General features: G+C 36.2%; 1 protein-coding gene across 1 annotated transcript in view; it reads left to right on the top strand.

Moving 5' to 3' along the window:
- The window catches only part of LOC134801136 (probable G-protein coupled receptor No18), a 48369-nt gene that overhangs the window by 15305 nt on the left and 11449 nt on the right, over positions 1 to 21615 (top strand). The window contains exons 2-3 of the mRNA XM_063773675.1: positions 13995 to 14223; positions 16426 to 16609. Of these exons, the coding sequence (XP_063629745.1) occupies positions 13995 to 14223; positions 16426 to 16609 (413 nt within the window). The remainder of the gene's footprint in view (positions 1 to 13994; positions 14224 to 16425; positions 16610 to 21615) is intronic.

Here is a 21615-nt window from a genome sequence, read left to right as displayed (position 1 = left end):
GAAAAAAGTTATATAAAGTTTTTTTTTTCCAGCGCGCCGGAAAGTTTCTACAATTTTTATTAAATTTCGGGAGGTTGGAGGAGGGTCAAAAAATCGTTTAAGCAGTTTATGGGTTTTGTCGTTTTTGTCCACGTTAATGCTATATTTTTTCTATAACTTAATAGAGGGTGGATTTCAGCACAAAAAAATTCACCATACAAAAAAATATTTTTTTTTAATGTTTAATTTAACACGATTCTAGCTGGGTAAAGTAATGGGGGGCTGTATATTGAGGATATGTATGGTATTTATACAATCATTTGTGGCTTATATTTGAAGTTATCGCTTTCGGAAAATAAAAACGCAAGATGGTGATGACAACCATGGTATGGTAATGACTCTTTTATAGACGGTAATGACACTGCATGTACGGTAATGACGATTTGGGAACTAATTTACATATGTATTAAAAACGTATTAAAAAAACCAAAACTTTTTTTAATTGTAAGACTTTAGAACTTTAATAAACATTACAAATAACATGTTTTTGAACATAAGACTAGCTACATAAATTATTTTTAGAAAATTATAAAAAATACATTTTATTCATATAAATAAATATATAACAAGTATTTTTTTTGTATAATTTTAAAAAATTTATGTTCCGAAATAGGCAATTTATGTATTCATTTATTTTTTTGGATCTTTTCAATGTTAAATCATATTAACAATATTGTACTCTTATTATCAGTTTAAACCCGCATCTTCTTTTATCTACTGCATAACTTGGTATTTATGTCATATTATAAAATTACTGGCTTACCAATGAGCTTAATTTTTATGATATATTACTTTTTTTTGATAGTTTGATTCATTGCACAAGTTTGTATTTTTGTTGTTTTATTAATTAACTTAAAAAATAGCTATAATGATTTAAATCCATATATATGTTGTTTAATAGCTAAACATTAATATATAATCAGTGTTTTATAAGTTGCAAGACCCCTACTTGTAATGCATGTCATAAGTTACAAAATGTTAGGTATTGGGTCCGGTGACTACCCAATGGTATAATTATTAATTGCTGTAATTATATACATCAATTAATATAATATTACCAAAAAACATAAAGCCATCACGATAGTGAGCCAGTACCGTAGCCTATGGTCGCTTAAAACTTAATATATGTTGCTTGTTTAAATACTTTGTTTTAACACGACTAACATGCAATTACAGACTCTAAGTTGCACGATTTACATTATTAGATTATAAAAAAAAAACATGTGTATGTTCTAAGTTCTAAATGACCTAAATTTTGCCTACTTCAGTCAAAATGTTAAATAAAAACTAAGCATCCTCTAGTGTGAAAAAAATAGTTATATCTTCTTCTACATTTATTCTACATTTATAAGGTAGACATTATATAGTGTTAGAAGACATAGAGAACGTATTTCAAACATACAGCTTAATTTCATAATGAATTATAGCAAAATAACTAGAAAAGTTTCTGAGAACCGTCATCACCATACACATGAAATCATCACCGGTCGTAATTTTTTCCCGGTGATGACGGGTATGGTGTTGACGATTTGAGAGTTTCTTGTTTTTATTTCTAGAATACGAATAATAGTAGTTAATGTCTATGCTACACAATAAACTTCATGTAGTTTGCCATTCATTTCAGTAATTATTTCTAATATATCATTTGTAACTTTTTTAAACCAAAGCATAACGGTGATGATGCTCTGTTGTGACAAACTACGTTTTACAAATTTGTTCGTAATATTTCTCACGATTCAGTGATGTGACTTTATAGTGAAATCATTTTTGGCATTCTATACTAAAGTGAAAAATAGGTCAAGGACCTTTAGCGGTATTTCGTTGTTCATACACCGAGATAAGCTCACATTGACATTACCATGACGGTGTTGACGAATATTCGTGACAAAATTTTAAATATTTTTAAATGTACTTTCTCGGTGAAGGAATTATTGCATATTTTTTCATGTGTTAAACAACAACATGGAAAAGATATAAGTAAAAGAAAAATCGCAATCGTACGATAGGTATGCTAAAATTTTCACTGCAAACAAAAAGGTTCTGATTTTTCCGGTCGACGGTGATGATTTTAGACACATAAAACATTTTATACAAAAAAAACAATTAAGTTATTGGAGATGGTAATTGAAGGAACATGAAGATAATAGTTCTTAAAAACATATAAAAAAGTTGCAACTCGCACAACCTACTAGTTTTTTTTATAAAGACCGAACCATAAGTTTTCGCTGGATTTTGAAATCCACCCTAGAACACCTTATTTGTAGGCATTTTCTTAATCTGATAAACACAAGTTTGACGCCTAATTTTACATTGTAATCGTCAGATTAAGGAAATGCGTGCAAATAATTATCAGATTTAGTAATAGCACAATTATAGCGTTAATTTGGACTAATATGACCAAATCCACAATCTGCTTAACAATTTGTTGAACCCCCCACCAACCCCCCACCAACCAAGGGCTCAACATAGATGGCTAAAAGGGGTAAAGGTAGACTACACGGGGTACCAAGATATCACTCATAATATCTTAATCTGACGCGCTCGAGTAAACACAAAAATCCCCTCTTGGGCTCCCCTACCATTCCGTGTTGTATCTAAAACAGGAAGCGGTACCGTAAAAGTATAAATCTTTGCCCTTTAACTTAACTTTGCCCACCGCGTCACAGTTCAGTATCGAAATGGTAACTTAAAACTAGTTACAGGTACACTTTCTGAAGAAAGTGAAGAAGTGAAATATTCATACTACAAATATCTTTTTAACACGAAAGTGGACAACCGCCCAGAAATCGCCTCCATAAAAACGTAGTTAGTATTTTAGTCAGTACCGGGGGTGTCAACAAACCCCGATTTCCATCAAGTTGCCTATTTTAAAATCAATATTAGACATCTTTATTTTTTATTGTATAAATGACTATTAACTAGTACGCTATCGAATTAAATTTACACTAGTGGTACAGTAATCAAAGCGGTTCAGGCGGAGTATGTCACTTTCTTAGGACGTCACATTCTGAGGACGTCACATTCTGAGTTCGTCACTTTCTGAGTACGTCACTTTATGAGAACGCCACTTTCTGAGGACGTCGCTTTCTGAGTTCGTCACTTTCTGAGTACGTCACTTTCTGAGTTCGTCACTTTCTGAGTACGTCACTTTCTGAGAACGCCACTTTCTGAGTACGTCACTTTCTGAGGATGTCACTTTCTGAGAGCGCCACTTTCTGAGGACGTCACTTTCTGAGTACGTCACGTTTTTTAGCATAGGTACGATATCATCATCATCATCATATTTCCAAGCAGATGAAGACGCGGGTCGAAGCTAGCGCAACATATTATCTACAGTCCGTTAACTCTCAGAATGACCTTCGGATTTTAGAAAGATACATCGGGTATCGGCGGTAACACGCGAAGGTGATACTGCTGTTCTGCTTTCTTACTCACTCGCCAAAAGTAAGGGATACCTATGGTCTCAATGTAAAACAAGCCCTAATTTAATGACGTTATGCTTAATATTTGGTTGATGACTATATTGCGATTTGACTTTTTGACATAATCTAAATAAAATAGAATCAGAATTTGAAAGCAGAACGTCACACCGTCATTTACAACTTCTGGCTGAAATTATACAGAGTGGTAATAATAACAGTCACATATTTTTTTGTAGGTAAGTATATTTTTTATAGTTTGTGTTTTTTTTATTTTATCTCTAGTTTTAATTAAAATTTACTTTAACATAAAAAAATAAATTAAAACAATTTTTTTAAATTAAATTTGTAAATAATTACACAGTACTTAAAAGTCACATATTTTAATATGAATTTAAATATTTACCTACTAGTTATGGTGGTATTATTAACTACTCTATACAGGGTGGTACAAACCTCGATGTCCAAAATTTTTAAGTGAAAACTTCTTTAGCGGCGCTGTGCACTTTTTGTGATGGGGAAAAAATGTTAAACTCGCGACAGGTCACGTGACCGTAAGATTCGTAAGACGTAAGACGGACACGTGGCCTGATCGAAAAAATGTTACAATGTCATTGAGTTTTCACTTCTGCCGGCACTCCCGGAGTGCAACCCATTGTTTTTATTTTTAGATTCTTCACTACGTGGGCTATCAGATTACTAATTTGGGAACTTTCCACCTCGATTCCTTTGACCGGTGACTCTGTCAAATTATGACAATTGTCACTTTTTTTTACCTTTAAAAAAAACTTAGGGACTAGCAGTTTCTAAAATAACCAAAAGTCGTTGAACTCGCTTGTTTTTTTTAAATTAGGTAAAATCTAAACTTTACCTGCTTGAACGTAAAACTTTGACTTTTGTCTTTTTTTTCAACTCGCAGCCAAGTGAGGATGCTGATTTTTTATAGCAACTGCGTCGTTTGTAAAGGATTATGTTATAAAAAGAAACATGCAAAAAAGTTCAATAGTTTTTTTAAATAAATTAATTGGTTCGGCCCGGAATTTCTTAACAAAAGTTAAAAGTTCAAAAATTTATAACTCGTAAACTACGAAAAACCGGGTAACATACATATTCTATAATTGAATTGAGGAATCTAAAAAAAAATTTGGACGTCGTGGTATAGACCACCCTGTATAGTTTTGAGTGTTGGATTGCAAGTTGCAACTAAATCAGTACGACGCTGTCATTTTCTATTACGCGAATACGTCCGATTTTACCCGAAAAACGAAGTTCATTCTGAGAGTTAACGGACTGTAAGTGGTCAAACAAATTTGTCATTAAATAAGAACAATAAAAACTACACTCATCCTTTTCTTTTGGGTGCTAGTACTAGTGTAAGACAAAGATAGTATGTTTATCTCTGTCTATGTTTGAAATGAGACAGTCCTTTGACAAATTTTATAACCTTTTTGTAGTTTCGGATTTTAAATAGAAAAAAATCAGCGATGTCAAATCGGCGACATGATAGATTTTTATGGTCAGGCTAAAAGTACAATGTAATATTAATTTAAAAATTCATCGTGTAACCTATATAGGAAGAAAACAAACAAATTAATTACATTAAATATATGCAGAACATGAGAACTATGAGAGTATGGGAGTGATCCATACGCAGAAGTGATTGATGGCTGAACATATATTCTGAATATGCCGTTCCGATATGAAGAAAAAATCCTTTGACGCCTATTCTCCACAGGTGACACGAGAAGAAATATTGTCTGAACCAAAACTGCAAGAGCTGATTTTTATACGCAGATATCCAAAATTTACACCATCATCAGAAAAAAAGACGTGAGTGTATGGAGACATGACAGAAGACGCGGTATGTTGAAGAATATATTGTCACGAAAGGAGCGGCAGTCCGTTTAAATGTAAATATGTGGGAATGACCTTCTACTGGTGTCAGCGAGCTTGCCGTGATACCTTCACCAGCTAATCACAGCGGCGAATGATAAAATCATGGTTCCTACTGTGCGAAACATTTATGTGTATTGAATCGAAGCTGTTGCCGGCCTAACTCCAATCTGTGGCTAAATGTTTTGGTGCTTGTAGTTTCTAAGTATTCTGAATTAAACATAATTAGATTGTTTTTTTATTATTTATTTCTCTATTTTCACTTTATTGCACGAAACATAGGACGTTTTGCCAAATGGAATTCTCTACCAGTCAGGCGTAAGGCAAACAGAGATTGGTATTGGTATGTAGGATATAAAAGCGACCGTATGTCGAACAGCTAATCTGGTTGCTGGCAGTATACATTTTTCGTGCAGGTATATTATACTGTTAAATCGTACCTATGCTAAAAAACGCGACGTACTCAGAAAGTGACGTCCTCAGAAAGTGGCGTTCTCAGAAAGTGACGTCCTCAGAAAGTGACGTACTCAGAAAGTGGCGTTCTCAGAAAGTGACGTACTCAGAAAGTGACGTACTCAGAAAGTGGCGTTCTCAGAAAGTGACGTACTCAGAAAGTGACGAACTCAGAAAGTGACGTCCTCAGAAAGTGGCGTTCTCAGAAAGTGACGTACTCAGAAAGTGACGAACTCAGAATGTGACGTCCTCAGAATGTGACGTCCTAAGAAAGTGACATACTCCGCCTGAACCATCAAAGCAGGGATTGGATACCGGTTTTTATATGACAACGAAATCGGTATTTTTTCGTTCTTTATTAATTATTTCATTCCTAATTGGGCAATCTAATAATACGAAGTCGTAACCTAAATACACAACGGAGTCCTACGTTTCGAGTTTTAAATAATTCGAAAAATATGGTTATTTCGAAGTTTTTGCAAAAAACCGGTTCCGATCCCTGAATCAAAGGCCTTGACAGTAAGTTTGAATCAACCTATTCAGCCCCCAATGGGCTTGCCAATCCGACGGATACTAGTGGCGCGATTCGGGAAATGAATTGGAGATTCACTAGATATGAAATAGTAAAGATATGTGACGTTCCACGACAAAAGGTACCTTATGGCGGCTGGCGCCGCGATTCGGGAAATGAATGAAAGATTCACTAGATATGAAATAGTAAAGATATGTGACGTTCCACGGCAAAATGTACCTTATGGCGATTGGCGCTTACGCTATGCGACGTAAGGGCCAGCCGCCATAAGGTACCTTTTGCCGTGGAACGTCACATATCTTTACTATTTCATATCTAGTGAATCTCCAATTCATTTCCCGAATCGCGCCACTAGTATCCGTCGGATTAGCAAGCCCCTTTGTATTTCAGTTATCACGGCCGGCAAACTTAGCTTGTTCGTTGTTCTGACTTGATTGCGCTGTTGCTAACTAGTTGCTTCTTGTTTGTTCTAAGTCGTATAGATAGTATCCTAGAGATTGGGTAAGTTTAGTTCGTAATTACTAATTAGTTTAGGAAAACGTGACTTAGCAAAGTTAAGTGTGCCTTCCACCAGTTTGGCACTAACATACCAAAAAGTAACTTACTTTATATGCATCTCGCTTGTATACGCATATTAGTGCGAGCGAGATGTATAGAAAGAAAATTATGTAGACGTTAGCGCATAGGTATGTCAGTTTTGACATTGTCAGTGACTCATATCATATGCTACGGATAAAGTATTCAAGGTGTTTTTTCATCCCTAAGCCATATATTATTTTGCGAAGTATTACCTTAATATACGTCATAGTAATTCTCTTTTTCCTTATCGGTAAGAAGAGAGAAAAGTATATACTATGTTAAATACGCGGGAACGATATAATACCGGTTTAACTCAAGACTCTCGGTGATTTAATTTATTGATTTTGCAATTTATGTACTCAACTAACATATTTTAAGCACAGACTAACAGAATATGGGCCGAAAGACCTGAAATAAATTCAATTTCAATTTCAAAAACTCGGTTTCATACGTGAAAAAATAGCAATACTTTCTCGTTCTATTTTGCTTGTATTGTAACGATATGTTCTATGTAACCGGTTAATTTAGTTCCACAAAAACGAAAAAAAACCGGACTAATGCTAGTCGGACTCTCCCACCGAGGCTTCCGTACTTTTTAGTATTTGTGTTTATAGCGGCAACAGAAATATACCACCTGTGAAAATTTCAACTGTCTAGCTATCACGATTCATGAGATACAGCCTGGTGTGGTGACAGACAGACGTACCGACGAACAGAAGGACAGACGAACAGTGGAATCTTAGTAATAGGGTCCCGTTTTTATCCTTTGGGTACGGAATCCTAAAAACTAACGAATTTGTTATAAATTGTTATTGAACCGGTAACCGCAAACGGAAACGAAATCCACTTCCTTACCGGGTGAACGAACGAAAATGGTTTAAAAATAAAACGGCTTTCTAACCCCGCATAAACCAATAATAAAAAATGTCCTTAAATTACAACCAACATTTATTTAATTATTTATATTATAATATAATATTTAAATTTTATTGCACAAAAGGGCAACTTAATGTAAAAAAGGCGAACTTAATGCCACCAGTCAACCTTAACCCAGTAAACTTAAAATATCGAAAAGAAGTAAACAATAATATAACCTAATTATTGAAGTAAATTACTTACAAATTCCTCGTAAGTAAACTTAATAGAAATCCTTCAATTTAGGCTACTACCATTATTAACGCTTTTAAAAAAGCAGATGTAAAATCTACCAATTCAAGAGGCTCTTTGGAGAGTTCTCAAAACCTTTGAGTGGTACCGATAATCGAATTATGATAACGTTGAGATTTTATTGGTACTCAAGCTTTTATTCGTGAAAAGCAAGGAACCATTATATTCTGACCTTTAAACCAGTAACAAATAACTGTATTCTGAGGTCAGTATTGCTTTGATTGAGTTGAATGTCTGAGCTCGAAAGCGAAGTTAATATAGGTTTTTCTGAGGCTTTTAGAGAGCTTATTTTACTAATAAATAAGGGCAGGGTCAAGTTTTTAGATTTTATTTCGCTTTCTTTACAATAACAAGAATTTACTTTAGCAAAGTTTTATGGCTCCTCTACACGATGGGCCAACGCCGGCCACTCCAAGGGACGCATTTATGCGTTAGTGGGAGCAAGTGATATTGCTATCTCATTCTACCGCATTGCTGCATCCCTTGGAGTGGCCGGCGTTGGCCCATCGTGTAGAGGAGCCATTACAGGGGAGCGAAACATGTCTGAGTAGGTATACACGGTATGGCCTGTAACACGAGCAAAGAATTAAAACATAGATTGTACTCCTCAAACGGTGACACTTTTGTTCAACAACTTTGAAAAATTATGAAGTATTTAGACTCCCTATTTTTCATACAAAATAAATATTATCTTCAATGGACGCCATCGCCACGCCATATTATTGTGATTGACGTTGCTTGTCACGCCTTAAACATAACAAAATTCGCAATACATTGCGTCTTAGAATAAACTTTAAAGTGTAATAAAAATCAAACCACAATTTATTTTCAAAAGTCGCTGAACAAATGTTGGTCAGTATGAGGAGTACAGCCTACAGTTTAATTTTTTGCTCATGTTACAGGCCACACCCGGTATAGTACATTAATTGTGTATTGAGTTGTAATACTTAATATTTTTCACTAAATAAGTACTTAAAAATATACGGTGAATGAAATACTTATGATCTAGTATGTATATACTATTGTATTTAAATTTAAGTGACATCTTTAATAACAAAACTTCCAAACTCACAACCAAGGACCGGAAAACCCCTCTTTACGCTTAATCCTATCCATTCGGTAACCCAATCGATTCGGTTACCGTATCATTCGGTAACCCTATCATGCTGTTACCTGATTGTAATGGTAAGCTTATTGAAACGGTAACCCTAACCTTTAACCGAGTTAATCTCAAAACCCCATCGCGATAGGGTTTTTGTTAGGGGTTTTTAACAGGTTTTTATTCAGTTATGGTAACCTTTATAATCGGTTGCTTATAGGTTTGCTACATCCGTATTTAGTGATGTGCCGTCAGTAAAATACAAAAAAAAAAGTTAATTTATTAATTGTTAACTTTGTTAATTTTCTTAATTTAGTTTTTTTTTACTTTTTTATTTATTTACTATAATTCATTTATTTTATTAATATTATTTATTTTATTAATGTTATTTATTTTATCAATAATATTCATTTTATTAATGTAGTTTACATTATTTATTTTGTTTATTTTGTTTATTTTGTTTATTTTGTTTATTTTGTTTATTTTGTTTATTTTGTTTATTTTGTTTATTTTGTTTATTTTGTTTATTTTGTTTATTTTGTTTATTTTGTTTATTTTGTTTATTTTGTTTATTTTGTTTATTTTTTTTTTGTTTTGTTTTTTTTTTTTTTATATATTTGTTTTTATTTAATATATTTATTATATTCTGTTTTTAGTATTTGTTGTAACAGCAGCAACAGAAATACATAATCTATGAAAATTTCAACTGCCTAGCTATGGGGCTATTCATAAATTACGTCATTTCAAATTAGGGGGGGGGGTCTGGACATCGGATGACGGTAGCATGAAGTAGGAGGAAATGGGGTCATTTGGTGCATGATTTTTGGATGATTATAGGGGGGGGGGGGTCAAAAATCGCCATAAATCGATGACGTAATTTATGGACAGCCCCTATCACGGTTCATGAGATACAGCCTGGTGACAGACAGACGGACAGCGGAGTCTAAAAAAATACTACATACATTACTACCTACTACTACCTATTTCCTTTTACTCTTTCGGGTTTAAAAAAAATCCCGTGAATTGTAGAAGAAAGCATACTAAGTTGGGCTAAAATTTACTTGAATACGAAGAAGAATAAACACAGAAATTTTATTCTTAATCCAATCGATTTGAATTAGAATAATTCTTGCACTCGTTATTTTAAAATAAAATGAAAGTTAATAAATCATGTCACTTTTATTTAAATGAAAAATAAAAAACGGAATATTTATTCCTGATGTAGGCTTATTCTAAATAACGTCTTATTAAATTAGAATGTTATACTCAATTAATTTAACTTTTGTAGTACAATGTATAAAGTTAGTAAAATGAATTTCACCCCTCTTTTCAACGGTCGGATTGATTTGAATTTTTTTTAGCGTAAAAGATTATATTGTGATAGTGATTTTTTTGGAGCCTTCGAAACGGCGATGATAATTTGATAATGAAACTACATATAAAGTAAACTGCGAAATTATAATTATGATGGTTCAATGTATATTCCTTTGCCAATTAAGTATGTATTTTGTTTATTATTCTTATCAGCCTTGAGGTCTTTACGTATGCTATCTCTTTCACACCTACGGAAAGTGAATGAGATAGCAAATTACAGCAGGTAAGAAAATAGTCCTACGCTTATCACTAGATTTGCAGAATGTCGCAGATCGCAGCATGAATTGTATTGTATTATTTGCTGTGTTTCCACTTGAGACCGTCATTTATTACTCATTGGCAATAACAATAAGATTAAGTCGTGGCGTGGTGAATTTTTTGTCAGCATTTGCTAAACACGTGCGGTAGGCGGTGTGTCAAACGATATTAATACCTATTCATTTCCGTCTAATAATGAGTACAAATTTTAAATATCAGCTGAACTTTTAAAAATACAATGAGTCTCGGTAGTAACTCGGACACTGAAACTACATACTAAACATAATTCGAAAACAAAAAATCATGAATACTTTCCCCATTTGTTCCTGCCCAACGTGACCGCCGCGATACATGAGGTGGGGACATATGGGAATGATTTAAATGAAGTGCCTATTCCCATCTGTGCCCGGCGGAGAGAAATAGGAATACACCATATCGAGCTATCCCTTATCATACCTTTAAAAACATATTTTTTAGGGTTCCGTACCCAAAGGGTAAAAACGGGATCCTATTACTAAGACTCGGCTGTCCGTCTGCCTGTCACTAAGCTGTATCTCATGAACCGTGATAGCTAGGCAGTTGACATTTTCACAGATTATGTATTGCTGTTGCCCCTATTACAACAAATACTAAAAACAGAATATTATAAATATATAAGTTGGGCTCCCATACAACAAACATGATTTATTTGCTGTTTTTTGCGTAATGGTACAGAACCCTTCCTGCGCGAGTCCGACTCTCACTTGGCCGGTATTTTATTTTTTTACATTAAATTAGGCACAGTGAGCCATTGAAGTGTTTCGCTATCCACCATCCGAGCAGATCAGCTGAATTGTACCTGATGATTTAGTTATCAGATTAAAAGCAATACGGGTATCGACCAATACAAAGACTATGCGGCAGTAAATTAAATTCTTAAGATTTTATTGAATAAAATTAGGTATAAATTAGACAACTATTATTATTTACTTCTATCTATACGGCACCCAGACTACATTTTAATCCAGGAATATTATTAAGAATATAAAATCATGATTACATTTACTTGATTAAGAATGAGATTATTCTTATTATTTTTTTTATTTGAATAATTTTGACAGGAATAAATCAACATGATTTTATTCTTAGGAATTCTTATTCAAATAATGATTTTATTCTTGAATGCCCAACACTGCTTACTAAGTATGTATCTATTTAATTTAATCAAAATTATTTCACCTTTCCAATGTTACAGATACTTAATAAATATAATGAATTCTGGTATTAATGAAAGATTTGAAGTATTAAAATAAGGTTATCACTGCTATAGATGATATATATATTTTCTGCTCGCTGCATTAAGCAAAACAAGGTAAATTACGACTTTTAGCTGACACAACTTACCGCATCTGAAAACGTTTAAACGTAATTGCTTATTATAAAATAAGCTCATAATAACTAGGTATTATGTCATTTGTCAACAATGGTTAAATATCTACCACACTACCACAATCCGCTAACGCATGTATCTTTATCACAACGTGATTTTTTTAATCACTCTATCTAAAGATAAACTATAACTACCAGTAAAATTACTAGTTAGGTTAATTTTTTTTCCTTAAATCAGTCTTTAATCTGTAGGTACATACCAAGTTTGAACCCGAAAATAGAAAAATAATATCTAAGTAGCATTAAAAATATAACTAAACAATAACAGATATTGCTAGGATAGGATGGTGTTTACTTGCAGGAAGCCCTTTTCTAAAAAATCCAAACTAGAATTGCTCCGAAATGAACAAAAACAATAGGAACACACAGGTATAAACGTATAAAGATAAACAAAGGAATGGCCGCGCTGCGGCTGTCGCTCCAAAATAATACTGTAATCGCCCAATAATGTTTTCAATTTTAGCTTAAGGAGTCAAAGTACAATATTGTTTGAATTGACAATAAGCGAAGTTACCGACAAAGAAACATGTTTGTGCTGGAGACTTAATAGACCGCCCATGCCAACCACGGTTATTCAATAATAAGTTCAATTTAAGTGTGCGTAAAGATTACAATCGTTTGAACTGGTTCAAAACCTTATTATGAGGTAACTGAATCGACTGGGTTTTTATTTCGGTTACCGGTAACCGAGGTTAACTCGATCTGATACGGTTACCGAATCAAAGTGTTACCTTATCAGACGGTTACCGTTATGGTAGGGGTTTTTATAACCACTTCTAAAATAACCCTATGATAAACCCCGGTTAAGGTAACCGGTTCCGGTCCCTGCTCACAACAATATAAATATATTAAGAACGGGTCACTCACGTCATTCGAAAAACGCTCGACATGTTTCACTCCGTACCGAGGAGTTCCATCAGGAGCTTGCGTTGACGGTGATTGACCGGCGCATACTGCGGGCCGCAATAAAGTGACATCACGTGAAAATGGAATTAAATTATATCTAGGATATTAAATCAATCAATCTAAAGTCAATAAAACCTAATTAAACTGTGCGCGTTGGAGGGTCTGCCATCGCGCACGATTCAGGCCACAAGATTGAGGCTTGAATCGGAAACATAAACTATACATTGACACTTCACCCCAAAACAAGTGTTGCCCTCTACAATTCACGTACGCTTTCTTGAGCATAGATTCTGCCATCTTGTGGGCTACGTTGAAAGCATAAACTTGACATTTACACTTCGCGGCAATAAACAGGGGGCTCCTGCGCTGCCCCCTACAGTTTATGCACGCTCCCTATAGAGTATATTGTCACTAATACTACTATTGTCGCGTAATAGGGAATATTACGCGAAACTCTGCGTAGGAGGCGCCACTACCACTATCCGTCACAATCTGGGGGTCTACCGCGAAACAATAAAATAAAATTTCATTATCTAACCTCTCTATCACTCTTGCATATTCGAGCGAAAAAGAGGCAGATAACTAAATGTCGATTTTCGCGTTTCCCGGTAGGCCCTTGTTAACAAACCGCCTTGATGCATCAATGTCATATTTTATTGTCTGTGAAAACTTGTCAAAAAACAGTTTAAGGCACAGTATGTATAAGTTACTCTATGGTTTACTACAGGAGCTAGTGCTGCACTCTGGCGGTAGAACATTGCAGTAATACTCTCTATTGTATTGTGTCTCCAACTGGCTCAGCTTGAAAAATAAACAAAAGAACTCTAGACAACACAACTTGTTACAGGCAAATGGGAACTCGGCTGGATCCTCTGCGACATCTGGATAAGCCTGGACATCCTCCTCTGCACCGCGTCCATCCTCTCCCTCTGCGCCATCAGCGTGGATCGCTACTTGGCCGTCACGAGGCCGCTGTCGTATTCTAGAAGAAGAAGATCCAAGAAGCTGGCGCTGACCATGATCTTCTTTGTTTGGATCTCGGCTATGGCTGTTACTTGCCCGCCTATGTTTGGATGGTAAGTTTATTTATTTATTTTTATTTATATGAGCCTAGAGTGTCCCACTGTTGGGCAAAGGCCTCCCTTCTCCCTTTCCACGTATCCCGGTCTTGATCCGTCTCCCACCAGTTCCTGTCAAAGGCGTCAAGGTCATCTCGCCAACGCCTTCAAGGTTTACCGCGACCCCGGGTTTGATGTGGGACCCAATTGGTTGTTGTTTTAGCCCACAAGTCATCCGGCATACGGCAAACGTGTCCCGTCCAGTCCCACTTGCACTTGCATCCACTTGGATGGTAAAAGTTAGTCAACAAATATTTAATCTCTATCAGTTTTCTAAAAGATGGTAAAGTTCAGAAAACTTTGACAGAGTATAAAGGAAACTTTCATTTTGGAAGTGACAATATGCGATACTTACAAAAATATGTAAAGTTTTTGAAATTTTACCATCATGAGAAAAGTCGTCATTTTGAGAATAGAAGCAATTCATACTTTAGCAACACTTAAGCTCAGTAGCTTAAGTGTTTGTTTAAAAGTAGTATATTACTAATATTTATGAATAACATAGATTGTTTTGGTTTTTTAATGAGTCTGGGTATTAGAATCGTAAGCTTTAACGATAGAATTTGTTAGCATTCGTGGATTCGCAGCGAACTAATAAAAAAGCGATATTTATTATGTATTCATTAAAATTCGCATAATATATGGCCCAGTTGTAATTGTTCCACGATATATGACCTAAATAACGCTAAAAGACATATAACGTCCATAGTAATAGCGTTTAATAATTAAAATAAATAATGATTTCTAATTACCGTGCCTAGAAAACGAGGCATGGATTTCGTAAGAAATAAAATCGCCTAAAATCTAATTCGCATATTACAGAAATTATATGTTATCCTCAATATTAAGATACAAATGGGCTATGTCACACTAGTGCTCATTAACGAAAAGATGTTTCAATTATATACATTATTGCGGCCACAGAAAAAAAATATTATTGTGGCCATGGAAATTAGATAAAAATTGTCGCCCTACCCGTTTTCATTGTTCTGTCGTAAATTTCTAGAAACTTCAGTGGCTTGTCAAAATCGTACCTATATTATCTGTTAGAAGACATATGAGCACATGACAGAACAAGAAAAGGGAAGTGCAGTACAAGTCAAGGCTTCACCCGCGATGATGATTGGCTTTGAAAATTTTCAACAAAAATTACTCTCGAGCTCGGACAAAATTTAATCATCGATCAGTTATTTACCACAAAGAAGTTAATGTTTTATATGCTTATTGATAGTAAATATCATCTAGTTTAAGTATTTAATATTCAACAAGTGATACTAATGTACAGTTTTTAGTAGGAATTTTCATTATACTCAAAAACAGATTCCGGACAGGGCACGGGAGTAGTAATTTGAGGCTTTAAGTATTTTTAAGTGTACCCTAAAAACAAATTAATCAGTGAATTCATGTTGACCGCGGCGTGGACTTATTTATGAAAAAAAAATGGTATGTAGGTATTATCTGATGCTACCTTCCGATTTTCATCTCGGACACAAAAAATCGCGTTCTGAAAATGACCCATAAGATAGTGCTTCCAGTTTAGTAGATATTTCGCAATTTCAAAATAATCTCGCTTTCGAAGTTACCTCTGGGTGCTTAGCAAACGTAAGGCAACTGTCATCGTCGCAGTAGTGGGGAAGAGTGATAGAAAGAGATGACTACGATACGCTAGGGAGCGTTAACGGTTGGCACGTTGGCTACGCGCCCAGTGCACCTTACATAAAAACTAAGAAAACACGCCTGTACCGGTGTAGGGCTCTACAGGCTACCCCAAAACTTCCAAAATAGGTTTAGTGTAATCTAAATAACCATGACTCAACCCTTTGTTTTTATTCATATATTATACAAAACATGCCAAAAAAACAACTTAAAATTATAATTAAACTAAATACAAACTATTCTAAAATAAAACTAAAACTAAACTAAATCTGAAAAAGGTCCCCAAGATGCTGGCTGAGTTACCCCGCTGAACTGCCAGACTGAAGCGTTGAGCGAGGTAACTGCCAGCTCTTGGGTCCCCAGTTGCGTCCCTGAGTCTCTTTGAAAGGTCTCCAAAGAGGCTCTGGGCGCCAGGACCCCACGGACCCAGGGTCTCGACGCCGAAAGGAACAAACCTGTATCCGCGATATTTTCCTACCTATTAAAGTCGCATTTTCTTCACAGGTACGAACCAGACCACAACCAAGGTGGAGTCTGCCGCTACAACCAGAACCCCGGCTACGTGGTGTTCTCCGCTATGGGTTCCTTCTTCCTTCCCATGGCTGTGATGGTCTACGTGTACGCCAGGATATCCTGCGTAGTAGCCAGAAGGCACCACCAGCTATCTACTACCACTAAATGTAGTAAGGTAAGACACTTTTTATTTTATCCGTCGCAGGGATGACGACCGATGGGGCCATTGAGTACCTACTGTTCTACAGACCTCGACTGGGAAGCCGGAGGGATGGAAAACCACGAGCCAGATGGTCGATCGACATTAGAAAGACGGCAGGGCCGACCTGGCATAGAACCGCCGCATACAGAACAACATGGAAATCCATGAAAGAGGCATATCTTCAGCAGTAGACGCAAATATGCAGAGAAGAAGGAGAAGAAGACACTTTTTTATGATATGGTAGACGAGCAGACGAATCGCCTACTGGTAAGTTATTACCATGGCCCATGGACTTGAGAAGGGTTGCAAGTACGTTGCCGGCTTTAAGGTGGACGCTCTTTTCACTAAAGTTTGAAGAACATAACGATCCGGAAATACCGCGGGTGACAGTTCATTTTACAGTGAGCTTGATCTGGTTTTGTTACGGATATGAACTGTCAGTGTCAAAACTTTCTGGTTTATTTCGACGTTTCGGGTTAAAGAAATATCTTTTTTGGCACTGACTGATCTATAACAAATCCAGATAAACTTTATACCTAAGTTCCTATAATTGGCTCCCTGTATTTACTACAGTTAGACCAAGAAAAGTCTGCAGCGATTTTGATAGCCCACGCAGTGCAAGTGTTATTTTAAACTTCAAACTTCTATGAAATAATGACGTATAAATATATCTATCTATACATATAATAAAGCTGAAGAGGGTCGAAAGTCTGTACATGGAAGATATTTGAAAAAAAGTTGGCTGGGGATACTTAGAATCGATAACAGAACACGTTCCAAAAGTTTTTAGAATTTTTGTCTGTTTGTCTGTTTATCTGTTTATCTGTTTGTCTGTTTATTTGAACGCGCATCACGTGGAAACGGCTGAACGGATTTTGATGAAAACTTTACTAATCTGTCAAGAAAATTTCCGGCCAGGTTATAGGCTATAAAAATTCAACCCCTAAAAGGGGGGGTAGCCACAACACTCGATTGACTTAAGTTTGCCCCTGAATCTTATGGCGCTACTTAGGAAGGAGGGGCAAACTTTTTTCAAATATGTGCTACCACTATTGAGTACCCTGGTAAACTAACAGATGGCGTTGAATTTAATATGTTGTGACATGAATAAGCCACCGAGGAAAGATTTTGCCAAATTAACTCTAAGTTTAGAAGAGGGGCTACGGATATCAACAAAAATAATTGAATAATTATGTTGATTTAATAAATTAGTAATACGACAAAATTAAACGACAGTAAATTAATTGCCCCTCATTGCACAGTGCCATCTTTTGGGTTAGATAGTTACGTAGTGGTAAAATAAACACACATATAAACACGCGTATAATTGCATAAGTAATTATTTAAAATTATAAATTTTCTCCATCATTAATTATACCTAATCGTAATTATATCGCCCCCATATCAAATCCATATTCATACGTAGGTATCGCCTCCTTTATGCACTTAATCATGGCGACGAAGGTGGGTACTTTGAAAAAAAAAAAAACATTGACCTCTGTCATTTGCAGTGCCGGATTAACCCTTTTAGTTTTAAGCAAAATAAGCACTTGCTTAGGGCACCACGTCTAGGGGGCACCAAAACCGTAGGCAAAAAACACGCGCAGGCTGCATCAGCATTGCAGTCGTCGTGGAGTAGGTACCTACATGAAACTTTTATACGTGTACAAGTACCCGTCTAATAACGAAGGGTCGTAGGGATCAAGTAAGGGAGTGAGGGTACATAAGAACATCTCCAACGTAGGCTTTCGATTTGACCTTGCGCGGAGGCCCTTAAAGTCATGGAAAAAAATCTTGCTTTCGGGCTTGCGGCCAGCCGATTTTTTCGACATAGGTTACCGATTTTATAGCGAATTTTGCTCTCTTGCACGCCAGCTTTGTCGGCCAAGCCGAGTTGCTCCTTAGCCGCGATCCTGAGACCTAACTGTCAAAAGGTCTGTCTGTTACAAGGGGCCCCGTGAAAGCCGAAAACTAAAAGCATCCCATCAAGTAGCGCTTTCGAGTGAAGCCAAAGAGCGAGCAGTAGAAGAGTCGTGATTACATATGCATAGATTCGGCTTCAAGCCACTCTTTTGCAGTTCGGCGTAAGGTCTTATGCGAGGTCTTCTGTGCCTTATGGCAAAGTTGATCTTCTGCCTTAATTACACTTGGGCGTGGATCCAAATCTAAGCTTTCCTCTTTCGCAGCTGGGCCTTCTGCCTAGCTCACACTTCACATTCACTTCACTTGGTCAATTCCAAGCTCTGCTTTCTTGCATCTTTTCTGTATGAGAACAACCTCGCTGAGACCCTTAAATATCGAGCCCTATGCGAAGCTAGGCTGATATAAAACTGTCCCATCCCTTCTCTGTGTGAAATCCTGGATTCGCGCCTGGTTGGGACTAAAAGTAAAAATGTACAACTGTCTATCAAATTACGTTTTTTATATCGAAAAATTTTCGCGTTTACAATCACGTTATAAGATATGATAAAGGTGACATTCGGTTGGCGAATGCAGCAGCTTTACTCTGTTGTAACGTTACTGCTGCAGCACTGTCAATTTTCGTGATAAAATGATGTGACTGATTTCCATACTAAAAGTAGAAATGTACAACTGTCTATCAAATTGCGTTTTTATATCAAACAATTTTCGCGCACGCTTCGCTCGCGTTTTTAATAACTTTCTAAGTCAAATTGCGTTTTTTATATCGAAAAATTTTCGCGCTCGCGTCGCTCGCGTTTTCAGTAACATTATATGACATGATAAAGGTGACATTCGGGTGGCGACTGCAGTAGCATTACTCTGTTGCAACGTTACTGCTGCAGCACTGTCAATTTTCGTAATAAAATGATGTGACTGATTTCCATACTAAAAGTAGATATGTACAACTGTCTAACATCAAGTTGCGTTTTTATATTGAACAATTTTCGCGCTCGCTTCGCTCGCGTTTTTAATAACTTTTTAAGTCAAATTGCGTTTTTTATATCGAAAAATTTTCGCGCTCGCTTCGCTCGCGTTTTGGCGTGGCGACTGCAGTAGCATTACTCTGTTGGAACGTTACTGCTGCAGCACTGTCAATTTTCGTAATAAAATGATATGACTGATTTCCATACTAAAAGTAGAAATGTACAACTGTCTATCAAATTGCGTTTTTATATCGCAAAATTTTCGCGCTCGCTTCGCTCGCGTTTTCAATTACTTTCTAAGATATGGCGACTGCAGCAGCATTACTCTGTTGCAACGTTACTGTTGCAGCACTGTCAGTTTTCGTGATAAAATTATGTGACTGATTTCCATACTAAAAGAAAAAATGTACAACTGTCTATCAAATTGCGTTTTAATATCGAAAAAATTTTCGCGCTCGCTTCGCTCGCGTTTTCTATCACTTTCTAAGATATGGCGACTGCAGCAGCATTACTCTGTTGCAACGTTACTGCTGCAGCACTGTCAATTTTCGCGATAAAATTATTTGACTGATTTCCATACTAAAAGGAAAACTGTACAACTGTCTATCAAATTGCGTTTTTATATCGAAAATTTCTCTCGCTTCGCTCGCGTATTCAATCACTTTCTAAGATATGGCGACTGCAGCAGCATTACTCTGTTGCAACGTTACTGCTGCAGCACTGTCAATTTACGTGATAAAATTATGTGACTGATTTCCATTCACAGCTGTAATGGGCCAATGAACGTCACTCAACTAAAAAAAAACAATGTAATCTCGATGACCCTAGGGAGAGGGGGCACCATGGTCTAGAAATGCTTAGGGCATCAAAATATCTTACTCCGGCAATGGTCATTTGCGGAGTCTAACGATTTGGGACTCGCATTTTATACGCATTACCATGCCTTCCCGAAAAAAATTGAATCATTCGCGAAAGTCTCGCAACGCATTGAGGTTACAAGGGGCACGTGGTCTTCCTCGGGAGTCTGAAGAAGACCACGGTGAGTGGGTGGCGCTCTAGCCAGGCAGGCCGCTTCGCTTTCGCTCGCGCGCGTTTACCTTACTGTATCGTCTGATATACATTTTGGAGTGTAGTTTTATTTAGTGGTACCTAATTGTAAAATATTTTATCTGGACTACAGTCCTCCAGCATATCCATTTGTCAACTTTACTTCAAGTTCCGCCTCCAGGGGAGAGGGAGAGAAATTAGGATTAGAAATTTGCCGCTTACTGAAACAGACCGAATTCCACGCGGGCGGAGCCGCGGGCACAGCTAGTAACCAATAAAGTCAAAAAAACCCTGGACGTACTCGGGATAAAACTATATAACACATTGAATGACGATATAAAACAAACACCAACCGATAAGATGTTTGTTAGGAAACTAAAGGCTATATTAATACAATTAGCTTGTTATAAAATAGATGATTTTTTCTCCGACTACAAGTCATTGGCCCAATCATAAATTAGGAAATTAAAACGCAAAATGAAAACTAACGTTATTTAATAACATGTTAAGTTAAAATTATGCTATGTAAATAAGTATAAGTTTAAATGTGTTTACAACCTTGTATAATATCATAATGTACCTACTATGACGTGTAAATGACTATTTACCAATAAATCATTATTCATTATTCATTATTCATGAAATAACACTTGCACTGCGTGGGCTATCAAAATCGCTGCAGACTTTTCTTGGTCTAACTCTATAATTTTTAATGTTAATGTCACAGCTGTTGGATCTCCAAATGAATAAAAAAAAACATAACCTCTGATTACTATTAGAATATGCCTCCTAGTTAACATTTGACGCCACAAACACGCAACTTCAAAGTGTGATACAATTATACGGACAGCCTTTGAATACAAAGTACACATTAGGTTAAAATAAACACGTCGTTACTTCTGTTGATGTAGTGCACAGACAAAACATCCTCCCAGACTGAGCATAGTCGCGCTACCCCCTCTGCCACGCATAGGGTAATTTTACTCCATGTTCGAGTCGAAAGTGTCTTTGTGTGACGTCCGTGAACTCGGTCGTCGTTTGAACGGA

This window comes from Cydia splendana, chromosome 21 (genome assembly GCF_910591565.1).
Source record: "Cydia splendana chromosome 21, ilCydSple1.2, whole genome shotgun sequence".
Classification (NCBI taxonomy): Eukaryota; Metazoa; Arthropoda; class Insecta; order Lepidoptera; family Tortricidae; genus Cydia; species Cydia splendana.
Note: the sequence above shows the minus strand (reverse complement) of the source record. Positions and strands in the feature narration are given on the sequence as shown.